Source organism: Corythoichthys intestinalis, chromosome 10 (genome assembly GCF_030265065.1).
Source record: "Corythoichthys intestinalis isolate RoL2023-P3 chromosome 10, ASM3026506v1, whole genome shotgun sequence".
Classification (NCBI taxonomy): Eukaryota; Metazoa; Chordata; class Actinopteri; order Syngnathiformes; family Syngnathidae; genus Corythoichthys; species Corythoichthys intestinalis.
The window spans coordinates 23,340,735-23,355,396 of record NC_080404.1 but is presented as its reverse complement, the minus strand read 5'-3'; the positions used below and the strand labels follow the sequence as shown (position 1 = coordinate 23,355,396).

At 40.1% G+C, this 14,662-nt stretch overlaps 1 protein-coding gene across 3 annotated transcripts in view; it reads left to right on the top strand.

The window, feature by feature from the left end:
* Positions 1 to 1,837: 1,837 nt before the first annotated feature.
* LOC130922969 (sprouty-related, EVH1 domain-containing protein 2-like) overlaps positions 1,838 to 14,662 on the top strand; it is a 59,455-nt gene continuing 46,630 nt past the window's right edge. Inside the window, exon 1 of one of the 3 annotated variants that reach the window (XM_057848295.1) lies at positions 1,838 to 2,380. In XM_057848295.1, coding sequence (XP_057704278.1) covers positions 2,355 to 2,380 — 26 coding nt within the window. In that variant the 5' untranslated portion in view covers positions 1,838 to 2,354. The other 2 variants (XM_057848296.1, XM_057848294.1) reach the window with 2 other exon arrangements.

Genomic DNA, 14,662 nt, shown 5'->3' with positions numbered 1-14,662 from the left:
CTACTCATTTTACGCTGCCTTTTATCTCTCTATATAGTTAAAACAGCGCCATAACAGATTGAGCGCGACAATGCGTGAGTGGGTCGTGCAACGCATGCATCAATTGCGTTAAATATTTTAATGTGATACATTTTTTAAAAAATTAATTACCGCCGTTATCGGGATAAATTTGATAACCCTACCTTAAGGCTAAACTAAAGACTCTGGATGAGTGTAACATATTATGTCTGTAACGTTAAATACAATTAGAAAACGATTTAATTAAAAAATATATACGTATATATTAAAAAAAGGCTTGGGCGATATTTTTTGCCGATTCCGATACTTTGAAAATGACGTGATCGGACCCGATGGATCGGGATGCCGATCGATTGGGACATCTCTAGTGATTATATCTGCATTCGGTGATTTTTGTGCATCTAGTGCAGGGGTCGCGTTAACCGGATATTTTCCGTCGTTGACTGGTTTTTTAAAACGGTGACGGAAAAAACTGAAGTCCGTCCGTCATTTTGACAGGTTGCAATTCACACCCCAAACCACAGGGTGGCGAGTTAGCATATTAATTAGCTATTGTCTCTCTTAATGCATGACGTCGTTGGCTCTTCTGTCAGAATATTGTAGCGTCACCGGGGTCTGGCGGCGGCACCGTGATTGACACATCAACGCGAGGTTCTTATTGGTGCACCCGGTGTGCCAGCGCGTCATCCAATTGATGGACAAGATTGCCGCCTGTGTATAGACCCCAGTCACATGACGTCACAACTCCGCCCCCCTGACTGGAGCCGCCATATTGTGTGTCAGCTCGTCATGTTTACACATTACCGCTACGTACATGCCTCCTATTACGGCGTGTTTTTCTGCTCGTTAATATTAATAATCAAAATGGTGAAGGCGTGTGTGGCGGTTGGTTGCTGTAACAGAGAAGATAGACGGAGAGACTTGAAGTTCTACCGTATTCTGAGAGACCCGAAGATGAGAGCGAGATGGACTGCTGTAATTCGACAAGAAATCTGGGCACCAAACGATCACCACAGACTATGTAGTAGTCATTTTATATCTGGTAAGATGCATTTAATATATATTTAGAAGATTTTGGTCTGACAACCACAGTTAAGATCATTGTGTGACATTGGTGATTGGGGTTTATATCGTTGCCTCTTTTTCTTTGGGGGCGGAGTTGTTGGTGGTAAGCAGAGTAAAAAGGGAGAAAAATACCACGACTTCCGTGTCTAATTTTTCGCCGCCAAGCAAGCGTTACAATATTAATTAAAAATGAATGAAAGCGAAATACTATTGAATATGTCATCATCATTTAAAAAATTTAAGTGATGGGTAAAAATAGATTATGACCGGATTTTTATGACCCTGTCAGTCAAAATGACAGACAACGAAAATGTCTAGCGCAACCTCTGATCTAGTGTAAAATCTAAGACTTTTACAGTTATTTTAAGTTGTGTTATAGTTATAACAAAAATATTTAATCGGGATTTTATAATGGAACGACTTTGAATTTTTTAATGCCGCTGCTCATGGAGACTCATATATGGCTAAGGTAGGTGCCGGTTTTGGTTTTAGGTCGGTAGCAGCTTTGGTTTTGAAAATATTTTAAGTTTTTGAAGCCCCCCACGAATCGGCCCCGTTTCCCATGTCATGTCAACAGGTTATGAAGTCTATGATTTAATTTAGAATGAGGTAGAAATTATACGTCGGTTCGAAGTGCTATTTATTTGGAGGGGGGGGGGGGCGCACGTGGCTCGCAGCCCCGGCACCAAACTGGATCCCTACGTCACAACTTCCGCCCTGTTGCCTCCTCCTGCTCCTCCTCCCCATGCATCGCTGGAGCGACTCGAGCTGCTTGCCTGGCTGCCTCGCAATCCAATATGGAGTAGCAAGGCGAAAGATGGGGCTCTAGCGGGGCCACCACACTGCGACTACGGCGCGATTTTTACATTCTACCCAACAATCGCCGGCGCCTTGGTGTTGCGTGGAGAACATTTTGCGCGGTGAGAAAAGGTGCAAAAACGACTACCAGACAGCACCTGAGGGCGAGTCCATATCGTCCAGTAAGGCGGGGGGAGGGAAGGCTTGCGTCGGACGAACCATTACCTGCTGGCCCGCTGAAAAGTTGGATGATATCGTGGGGGGTTCGAAATTTGCAATCGAAAAGCAACTGCCTGACGAAAAAGAAGGAGGGAGGTGAAGACATAGGAAGAAGGGTCTCACACTACACACAAAAGACTTCCAGGAGGACATTTTGGTAATAAATGTGGATTTGTATCGGGGATCAACGCGATGACGAGGCCGAAGAAGAACGCATCAGCCGAGCTACGTGACCTGAGGTGAAACGAGGAAACATGATAGAAGAAACACACCCAAACGAGTAAGTAGCCATAGACAACCCCCCTCCTTCATTTTACCCCCCTTTGCCCCCACATTCGCTCAACTTGGTCTGAACTACTTTGCTTTAAATACCTTCCGTTAATAGAGCTTACCGATAATACAATATAGGCTTAAGGGTGGTGGGTGCGTTTGGTAGCTTGAAAAGGCCACCTTGTGTTTGGAGAAAATCGAGGAGGTTGGAGGAGGCAAAGCGTGGGTGGATCGGAAACATTTTGTGAAAGGATCCCCGGCCAAGAGCCCCCTGTTTTGGCAAACACTCCCCCTGACTGAGCCTGCGCGAACCTCTTGCTCCGTCAAACTACACAAAAACGACAAAAGAGCACCGTCGTGTGATCCTATCGGCATGTGTGTGTATTTTGGTTTAGCTCCACGCGTGTGTACGTGTGCGTCTGTGTGTGCGTGGTGCCTCCAAACGAAAGGGGAAGTCTCACAGGATATGAGATATCCGATACGCCTCATCCGCCATGTCTTTCTCAATTGCGCCTCATTTGCATATCCCCATTCATAAAAAAAAGCTCTGTTTGAAAACAAGCCCACTTATTGCCACAAAGCCCACATCGAGCTAATGTTCGTCGCTTGAATGATTGCTAAAATGCCTTAAACGCATGTCTGAGTGAGTACTCACGAGGCTTCCCTACCGAACCAACATGGAGACGTTTATGTTCTGCTGGTTCGCCATTTTGGCTCTGCAATGTCCATTAGTCTGTGTGACAGCGAGGACTAACGTTTTTGACTGTATAGTGCCGAAGGCCATCCGAGGGGGGTATTTGCGCTGCGGTAGCGTGACGCCGGGCTCATTCATAAAAGCCCTCTACTAAACCTTCCGGAGCCGTCTTCCCCCATTCATGCCCGCTGGCAGCATTCGACATCACCGCGGCAGCACACGGTGAGGGAGACCGCTCCATGGAAGTTGACTTCCGTGTTCTAATTGCGTGTTAAATTACTTGCATGTAGTATTTCAAGAAAATGTGCGACGATTATTTTGACCATATGGCGATATATAATAAATCTTTAAAAAAATAAATTAAAAAAAAAAAAATATTAACAGCAATTTTATTGCACACAATATTTAACCCACCATTGTTTTACACAATTGCAATGCAATGTAAATAGAGCAAATCTGATAGGTGACACATCTTGAAATGCAAAGAAAAGTTGGCCAAGCAGTGCTTAACTTCAGAGGTATATCAATCAATCAATCAATCAATCAATCAATCAATCAATCAATCAATCAATCAATCAATCAATCAATCAATCAATCAATCAACTTTCTTCGTATTAGGCTCGAGCGTATGACGTGGCACTCGCGAGGTTTCCGCCGCTATCGCCATTTTGGAAGCGAGAAACATAAACAGTGAGGCATTTCAACACAGGTCGCTCTTTAAAAATGGTTGGAAATTATTGTGCGGTAAAGAATTGCAACAACCGATCGAATAGAAAGGAGAATGTACAGCTCGACGGAACACCATTGAGTTTCTTCCGGATCCCTACATGGAGAAAAGGCGAGGGAAAGCTCATATCTGAACTTACCAAACGTCGAAGAATGGCATGGGTGGCCTCGATCAGAAGGAAGGGCATAACGTTTGATTCTCCAGTTACACACTGAGTTTGCTCTATGCACGTCCACTCCGGTAAATTAATTTCGTTTGTTTACGCAAATTTCAGTAACTTTACGCCCTAAGTCGCCCTGTTGTTAGCTATTGCTACAGCTAAACAACTAGCATGCATACTTGTGCATTGTCTTGATAAGACATCATTCCTGTCGTTGCTAAATGAAAAAGCTGTAATATTTTGACGTGAGAGAGTGGCAAAGAATTTGTACACAGGCTACATTTTATGCAGCAAAAGATTTGTACATCCGTGGTCACAGACTAATGTAAACACACATTGCCTACCTTTGCTAGAAAGATGGTGTTGCCGTTTGCTATGGCCATAAAGTGAAGATCCTGCACCCATCCGCAGCAAAACTGTTCGTAGCTTTGTAGCGATTTGTATTTTCGGAATTGCTGATGAGTGTAGTAACATATACCAAACACTAAATACAGCGTGATGTCCATTTTGCGTAGTGGTGGAAGCTTGTCGACATCTTTATTCCATTTGTGTTCGGCTTGCTCGTGAGGGTCAACATTGTTCACATCCTTAAAATTGCTCACATATCTGTCCTTTGCCGTGGTAACAAGTTTGTCTCTGTTTCGAACTGGCAAGTTTTCCTTACATTTTTCCATCTTTGGCACTCGTAGTTGAATTGTATTTGCCGTTAAGTTTAAATGTCCCGTGATGCAGACGTGCTTCCGCAATGGATGCGTTGTCGCAAATCTCGCACGATCCCGTGCTGCTGTGACGTAAACGCTCGAGCCTAATAGACAAGTTTCCTGAGCGAAGCATGGGCGGCGCCATCTTTGACATTTTCTGCTAAGGACTTCTGGTTTACACTAGGCCTGCATAATATATCATTTGAACATCGCCATCGCAATGAGCAGGTTTTTCTTCATAAAAGCAGCAATGGCGTACCGCAAGCAACACGTCACTTCCGCTCATTAATATTAATGACATTAGCTACTGTTGCTAAGTAGGGACAAACCACCGTTTGTCCCTAATACGAAATGAATGGAAATCGTGTATGAAGGATATGTTTACAGAGCTAAACCTACCAATTCCCTCCGAAAATGATGTGCCTGGTGCCAAATTCACTGGCAAAGATGTGGAAGAACATAAAAATGTTCAGTTAAAGAGATGGCTTGAGTGTTGAAGGATGAAAAGGACGAAAAAAACGAGCCGACCTAAGCATAGCTTTAGCTTTTTAATCAACGCGACTGACAATGACATTCTCCTATTTCAACAAGCTATCCTTTACCATCAGCCCTGTCTTTTCTTATATATCCTCTGGTTGTCTTACCGTTCTTGGGGGTAATTTAGTTAGCTTTGTGTAGCGATCGCAAATGCTACTCAGTGACAGCCAACAAACACTTTTTTTATATATATATATATATATATATATATATAACAGAAACTGTAAAAAAGACAGTCAGATACCATTGTAATTCTTTTCAGGTCATTCATTGTCAGACAGAAGCAGTACGGCACAACGTTACGCAAAAAAAAAAAAAAAAAGTTAAAAATATAAAAGTGGCTTACCTCTTTGTCCTCTGAAAGACCATGCAAACCCAACATAATGTTTACTGCATTTGAAATGTGAATGGATTCACCGAGCTGGTGTTTTAAGTCAGCGCAAGTTAATTCGGTCTTCACATTTTTCCCCCCCGAGTTTTTGGTTTCCGGAAACGTATGAAGAAAACATCCTTCATGTGTCGTAATGTCTAGAGTCGTTTCTACAAGTTCCAAAAAAGCAATGCGTGATCGGCATGTTCGTTTTTGAAAGATTACCGGAGAATAGTTGCACAAATTACGTTGTGTCTATGCGAGGGCGGGTCTATAATGTCCCACTTCGGCTTTACTTCCGCTTTAAGATGCAAAGTCACGGTCTAAAAATAGCCTGCGTGCGGTACGCCATTGTGCATAGACATGGCTTCCTGGATCCCTTTTATATACTGTATTTTTCGGACTACAAATCCCAGTTTTTTTAAACTCATTCACTCCCAGCCATTTTCACCGGAGCAAGGCCCTTCGCTCCCAGCCATTTTACTGGATTTTGACTGATTTTGCAAGGCCCACAGAAAATTCTGTTCTATTGCTATATAAACATGGAACCCACCAAAAGAAAGATTAGACTCGCTTCTTTCAGCAGAAAAAAAGTTAGTACATATATTTTTTCATTCTTTAGAAATCAGCATTAGAAAATAGCTTAGTTTGAGCAATTTTCCAATTTCTGATGAAAAAACGGAGAAATTGAGCTTTTTGTGAAAGCATACATTTCAAACGTAACATTGACTTATACACAGCTATTTTTTGCTTTAGTTACATTCCAAACATCTGAATAATGTTTTCCTTTTACAAAATAAGATAAACAACAAGACAAATAGAGCTTTTGAGTTTTGATAGCAAAGTAACAATTTATTTACACATACCTAACTGAAAGATGACAATGTTCTGGTCGTGACAGCTGGTTAAACTTTTCCCTCATCGCCGTCTGTCTCTTAAAGATGAATTTTTTGGAGTCCCTGCGGGCTCTGCTCGTGAGCAGCACGGACTCAAAAGGCATAGTCCGCGTCACTTGTAGTCCTGGTCGTTCTGCTCGGTCGTCCAGCACCTGGCATCCCGAGTGTCCTACCGGTTGTTCTGCTCGGTCGTCCACCGCCTGGCATCCATTCGGTCGTCTTCCGACGGCGCCCCGGCTTTGCCGTTCGTTGCTGTTGAATCGGGTTGCGGGTCTTACCAAATGCGCTACTGCCCTCCAGTTGCCAGTTTTGTTGCTTTAAAATGGATTTTGAGCTTTGTGCTTTGGAGCTAAATTGAATCATGGCCCAGAGATTAAAAGTGTAAAAGAAGTATAATATGTCTTTGGGACACTAAAACAATTAAAAATAGAACGTATTTATACGTTTTTGGCAAATGAGTTAATAGTTTGGCTGGGGGTGCCACTTATACTCTGGAGCGACTTATGTGTGAAATTATTAACACATTATTGTATCATTTTACATGTTATTTTGGTGTTTTGGAGTGACACTGATGGTTTTGGAAACTTGTTAGCGTGTTATTTATGTTATAGTTATCTGAATAACTCTTAATAGCTATGTTACGTTAACCTACCGGCCACGTTCACATTTCGTTGTTCATGCAGCATGTAACATTATCATACTCTACACTTATTCAACATGTTGTTCTCTGTTGTATTTTTATTCTAAATTGCCTTTCAAGATGACATATCTGTTCTATGTGTTGGATTTTATCAAGTAAATTTCCCCCAAAAATGTGATTTATACTCCGTTGCGACTTATGGTTTTTTTTTTTCCTCTTCGTTGCGCTTTTTTGGGCCGGTGCGACTTATACTCTGGTGCGACTTATAGTCCGCAAAATACGGTACATCAATCTTTATCATTCAATGATAAACCCCCTTAGCCTGGATTAAACGGTATTATATGAATACTAGAGCGCTACCGAGGCGTCTCTGGCCAGATCAAAGCTACAAACCTGTCAATCATTGTTAACTTTAAGTACCAAACGCCAGCTGCACTGGTGACCAAGAAAAACAGTTTGGTCGCACTGTATAACAGGAGGGATGGTGATAGGCTGTGCGAGCATTAAGCAGATAAACATAAAACCCGATCGTTTTCACCCGAATCTGATCTTCTGAAAAATGGCAGGATCAGCCCGATTTCCTGTAGTAGATGAGTGTTACTTTTCTTTTATTTCTTTTATCGTTGTATAACTATATTTAGCAAAGCTAATGATATCTCACCTGTGACGCAAAACACAGAATTGTAGTCAAATTGAACATAATTGACCCATCAGAGCACACGTACTGATTAGCAACAGGCTAGCAGCAGATAGCATGTTTTGAAGCCACAGCAGTATAGTAGTTGTAGTTAATAATATTAAAGATCATCATAATTACAACCATTATCGTAATGATGTCAAAAACAGCAAGTCGTTTCATGCGCAAGATCTTAGCTTAAGTATTTTTGGAACACTGGACACATGAAAATGCAGGGATATGAAGAACATACCTTCCATCACACAGCTGCAACATGGCTACATAAAAACCCAGTCTTTGTGGCGGCACGGGCTTGATTCCACATCTGCCTTCATGCACATGTTGTCCTCCCATGTCATGATGGTGTAGTTTTGGTTAGAAAACGTGGAAAATGGAAGTCGCGAGCAGAAAAGTGGAAGTACCTCAGAAACTTGTCCATAAATTTAAATGTAACATAACAGTTTAAAACTAACAATTTAAAACCTGACCTTTAGTTTTTACATTTTAACATCTCATCCTGCCTTCACGTTTGCGTCGTAATTATGGTAAATACTAGAGTTGTCTGGTATTGTTGGGTAGCTGACAATATCTGGCGATATGACCATTTCAAAATCGTATCGGAAAATATCCACATCGATTTTTCGTTATCGGTTTTGGGCTAATATGCATGTTGCCTTCAAAGTGAATGTAGAAGCATTCTGCCTTTGTACAAGAGCTGGTCACAGGTTTGCAAAACTTCTCTTTATTCTTTACATAATGTTTATTTGGAAAACCTTGAGGTTGTTACATTTATCATTATTAAAGCATCCAGTGGGATATCGCAATACAATTAGCAATAATATGCTAAGTCCACAACCGCATTTATCAGTATAGGTTTGAGTTGGACAATATTAGTTAAAAAGTCATCATCGGACAACTCTAGTAAATACCTCTCGTCAAGTCGAAAATTGCACGTGAACGGCCCTTCTAGCCGTATTTTCTATTAGCGAACTGGGATTTTATTATGACACCTGCAGGGTTTCTCCTACATATAAAACATTGAGGCGCACCGCCACACCAAAATAAAAGCTGCCATGCCTGGCAAAAGGGATTTTTTTTTTTTTTTTTTTTTTAAAAGGCCGTTTCAAACTAGCAGCAGCCTAGAGTGAAAGGTTCCGCGGCAACCTATTCATTGTGTATTGTAATGTCCATAACTATGCACGGCACCCTTAAGAGATGAGTTGTGACATAAAAGGAAACGAGAACGAGATTGGGCGATCTAGTGAGAGATAGCTGTTGCATGTCGCAGCAGCACGCTTTTATTTTGTTATTGTTTTTCTTTATTATTGTTGCCACAATAAAGTGGGTAAGCCAATACCGACTCCTCTCCTTCTTCTCCCCATCCGGGGATTATAGTATTTTGGATCAGATTTTTCCGCGAAAGCGAGCGGTGGACGGCCGTTTTGGACGGAATGGCAAGTCTGAATGAATTTGCACCATGAGGCGGGGCCAGAGCGCTGCCGCGCGTAAGTCAACAAAGCATTCAGTAGCAGAGGGATAGGCGTACTTAAATCTGTGCTATCAGGCATTTACGGCGGACGGATATACGCAATCACGTTTGACGAAAACTTGATAAATGCGCTTTTTTTTCAAGTTTCGCCAGCTTTGGGGCACTCGAAAAATGGCTCTCATACTTCTCCTTGCTAAGCTAAACGGTGCCTCGATGTGCGTTGTGTGGAAATGTAGTTCATGAGCAACAACAAAAAAAACTATTCACCTTCTCACCCAAACTAGTAAAAGTCTTTACACGGCAATTACAATTGTGTGGAAATGTAGTTCGCGAACAAAAACAGAAAAACTCTTCACCTTCTCACCGAAACTAGTAAAAGTCTTTACACGGCAATTACAATTTACCCCTACTGCTTGAAATGGGTCCATTACAAGGGCATAGGTTTGGTCTCAATATTGGTAGGGACGATATAACAGCATAACCTACATGTACACTTTTTGCTGGCGGCGGGACATTAATAAGACCAAACAGATTGGGCTAACGGGACCAGGGCTACATTTCTCACCAATATGAACCTAATTAATTGATAGGCTAAATGATCAATGCAAAAATAAATCTGTATTGACTTGTACTAACTTTCACGCTGCAAATTTACAACGTCTTAATCTGATAATTTTTCTTAAATCTAGTCGAATAATTTTCTCCATCTTGTTTGGAGTGTAAAAGACTAGCTAACAGAATAATGGGTCAGATTATTCAGTTTACTTTAGGTAAATACTACCATTTGTTCTTATGAAGCCCATACATCCAAAGGTTGGTAATTTTTCACCAAAATCAAGGAAAAAAATGCTTTCAAATAATGTTTGCACAACATTAATTCTTGAATTAAGAACATTTCAGACGAAAAAAGCTTTTTTTTTTTTTTTTTTTTTTTTTTTTTTTTTTTTTTTTAAAGATTAAATATACTCACCTTTTGCTTAAAATAAATGAGTTGAGAAAAATAGCTAGCTGAAAATCATCTTCAAGAAATCTGAGTAAAATTTACTTGAAGCACTGGCAGATAATTTCACTTACGTATTTGTCATGGATTTGCACTGAAAACAAGGGAATTTACCTACTGGTAGTCATCAGCCAATCGAATGTGCATTTGAGGAAAAAAATGGTGCCAGTGTAAATCTGAACATAGTGACATTTTATAATGATAGGCTCAATTCTATCCTTACTAAGTATGTGAAGAAAGTCTAAATGACCCCTATTACTGAACTCATTATATCATGCAAATAAGGTTGCTTGAAAGTTGGTGGGGACAATTTGAGCATCCTGAAAATTTGCTAGTGTTATGTCCCTAACGTCCCTATGCAAACCTACGCCATTGGTTCATTAACAGAAGGGCTATTATTGTTGTGGTAATGTAGTACGTATTAGGGCCAAATAAAAGGTAAAAGGACTACGAAATGTAAGTTGTACTATTGCTACGAGAAAAAAGTCTGATTGTTACATAGGGTAATTTAGCTGTAATCAGCGACACATTTTACTGGCATCATTCAATATAGTATAGCTGTGCTTATGGACTAAAACAGTGTTTTACCTGAAGGAAGGCTCAATTTTTATTAATATTTAAGTTCTTTTCAGTTATATTTCTTTATTTAGACAATGTTGAGTGGTCTTAAGACAAACTTTTATTTTTTCGGATTTATGGATCGTTCAGAAATTATTTACAAATGTGTATTTATTTTGTATTAATATAATTAAGTTCAGGCAATTTAGATTTGCTAATAAAATCCAGACATTTATTTTGGAAGTTTTCAAAATGTGTCTTCAGTACTTTTTCACAACAAAGGTTTGAATCGAACTGTGAATCACCTGAACCACTACACATGAAACTTAGTACAAGTCAATACAGATTTATTTTGCATTGAACATTTAGACTGTCAATTAATTAGGTTTATATTTGTGAGAAATGTAGCTCTGACTCCCGTTCACCCAATCTGTTTGGCCCCCAGCAAAAAGTGTGCATGCAGGTTATGCTGTGATATTGCAGAGCTGAAACGAATACTCGAGCAACTCGAGTAACTCGAGTTTAAAAACTGATCCGAGTAATTTTATTCACCTTGAGGAATCGTTTAATTTTGCCAGCTCAAAGCATCACGTTTTGCCCGGACTACTTTTAATGTGGGACAAAGCGCTGACGTTACGTGCGTAGAGGAAGAAGCAATAAAAAAGAATACCTTACTGCAGCCGACAGCCGCTACAAACTACGCCGACGGTGCTAAAAACTACGCCCGCATGATGCTAGTGTGGTAGCAGGTAGTGTCCGCTGCGTCTCATAGATGTCGCATGCATTTAGAACTAGATGCGAAATGACAGTCGGCCACGTCTGGGCGGCGTTAGTAAATAGTAGAGATGCACGATAATATCGGTCACCGATAATTATCGGCCGATAATGGCAATTATGACGTCACACAGATAATCCAGATAAAACAAAATTCAACCGATAATGCAATCCGATAATTATATACTTGATTTAGCCCCCAAATGTGCGCAATCAACAGTTTTGTCCAATTCTGCTAGTTTTAAGGAGGTGTTTTTGCAGCGTAGTAATGTGATATATGTTAGGAATGGCTTACTTTTAAAGGCATTTTTGTGCAACTTGGGTGTTTACTCTCTAAGTAATTGTTGCCAAAAGCGTACCATTACACAATGTCATTGCCATTGTTTAGATGTTGGAATTTACTACTTGTTCACATTTGGTGTGGGAAAAAAATAGCACCAAATTACATTTTTGGACAGTAACATTTGATCTTTGTATACTTTAAAATTTTACATACATATTTGAATAGAATTATCGGCGTGACATTATCGGTTATCGGGTGGAAGGGGCAGGAAATTATCGATTATCGATATCGGTTGAAAAATGTATTATCATGCATCACTAGTAAATAGCCACCATCTTAAGCAGTACACTTCTCAGCGCTAACAAATATAACGTTACTGTCACTCGCTCACGTAACGTTAGCCCTTCGGAGGGCTAGGATTTTAACCCATCCAGATTTAAACTGGATGGCTCTTTTATAGCCTGAACAGCCACAAAGAACAGAAATCTGATTTTTGCGAGACTGACTGAAAGGGTTAGGGTATAGGGTGTAGGGTTACTTTCATATCAGACATGGACAAGATTCTTCTCAGTCTGAACAGCCTAGATGGGTTTTGCTATGCTGCCTGACGCCTTCGTTGCCACAGCAACCTGTCAAGTGTGTCAATAATGTGGCCTAGTCTGAACAGGGTCAGATCCAATTTGGACACTTGCTAAAAGTAGTGTAAACAGTTAGCCCTAAAAATCAGATTTAAGGAGGAATCCGATTAGAATCAGAAATGCCTGCAGTCTGAACGCACATTTAGCTTCTAAGTTTTTCCTTTTCTTGTAAACAAAAAAGAGACTTTCCAAATGTCCAATTACACAATTATTTCTCCCCATAGAATAATATGCTTTCAAATGTAGGTTACTTTCTTTATCAAAGATAGAATTTGTGAAATAATCTACCGTTTCCATTGTGAGTTCTCTCAAGCTAACAGTGTTTTTTTATTTTTAACTGCTGGTTTACAGAACATGTATCCCCACAATAAAAGGAAAACAACTCTTCTCACATCTCATGTCCTATCTATAATACAACAAATATAATAAGGGTGGATTAACAACTTTTAAAATACTCAACGGATTTGCACTTGATACTGATGCTAACATTTCACAGTACTAACAGATAGAAGACGGTTAATAAATAACACACCATAAGTTTACCACAAATGTAGCTTGAATTAATGTTTTATCTTTGACTTGAATTTGTTGGCGAGATGCCCGCTGACATTCAGCCGGGATCAGTCGACGTCCCGCGGAAATGCGATCCGTCCCCCACAGCCCAAACAAAAAAGCACTCATCACGTAGCAGTCGCTCGAGTTAGCAAGTCTACATTTTCACCCCCACCGCCCTCCAACAACATTACCTTGCTAAGACTGTTCTGTTCCTCCTGTTTATATTTGTCAGCATTTGATATCGAGACTATATTAACCCCTGCTAGGTGTGGAATTTCATGGTGAACGACCGGTAATAACTGTCAAGAATAACACACTAAATGTGCGCTTGCAGCCTTCGTTAAGAGCACTTGAATAGCCTTGTTTGTTCATTTACTACCTACGACATTCCTAAGTTTACTTCCACATATGTCTTTGAGGAATTTCCTAAAATACAACAGTAAGAGAACTCTAGTTTAGCCTTGTTGTTTCAATTAAAGAAAACATGGTAAGACAAGAAAGAGGGCACTTTTGTCCTCAGAATGTGACATAACCCCCGCCTGACTTCAATTGCCATGTGTTTGCATTCCGGTCTATTGAGTTGCCAATTGGACTGACCTCATATTGATTCTCCTTGACGAGGCCCGGTTAAACCTGCCCTGTAGCCACCAGGTACTCTCATAGTCACGCTTATTGGCTCGTCAGTTTGCAGGATCTTTGTAGTTGATTCATAGGCTTGTCTACCTGCAAATTGACTGTTTCTGTCATCAAATGCTGAAATAATAATTAGGATTAAATTTGACTGCAGTTTTTCATCCTGATTGCAAACTTATGATCATACTGTAATACACAAAGCTGTCGAATCTTTCATATACGGTATATTTCTCTGAAATACGATCATGTGTTCAAAATGGCTATAAGCCTGTCAGGATAACACATTTTAGTGGGCGATATATTAGCTCATAAATGATTACTGATATGCAATGTTATTGTAAAAAAAAAAAAAAAAAAAAAAAAAAAAACATTTAATCACTAATGTAGTGACAATATATTGTAATAAACCACCCAAACTATATTAAAAATATTTTTAAAAATCACGTTGCATAACGTGTCATTTGAAAGCTGTCTCAGGTTTATCACCTATATTCGACACTAACACCATTTTTGTTCACTGCTAACTAGAGCCCATCAAAAGCGTTGATTTAACCCAAACTGATAATCTTGGCCTGCAAAATGTGCATGGTAGCAATTTGAAGCCAAACTATTCCATCCTTTTTTTTTTTTTTCCATTTGCCAATCAGATTTTTTATACTACGTGTCATTTAAAAGCTCAGTGTAGAATCTGAAATATGTCAGAGCTCCTGCAGGATTTGCATTCATGCCTAACATGGCGTGTTTTTATTTTTCAAATCTTCACTGGATGTGTGCGCTAAGCAGTTAACCGTGAGCGTGGGCACTCGGTGAAAAAGTGCACTTGTATTTTACTCACGGATGTGGTGTCAGTTATACATTTTCTCCATTTTTCGTATCGTTTGCGAATGCTGTAAACTACAGAGATTTTATGTTTGAAGTGTCACCTTACAACCACGAAAATTGTGGTTTGAAAAAGACTGCC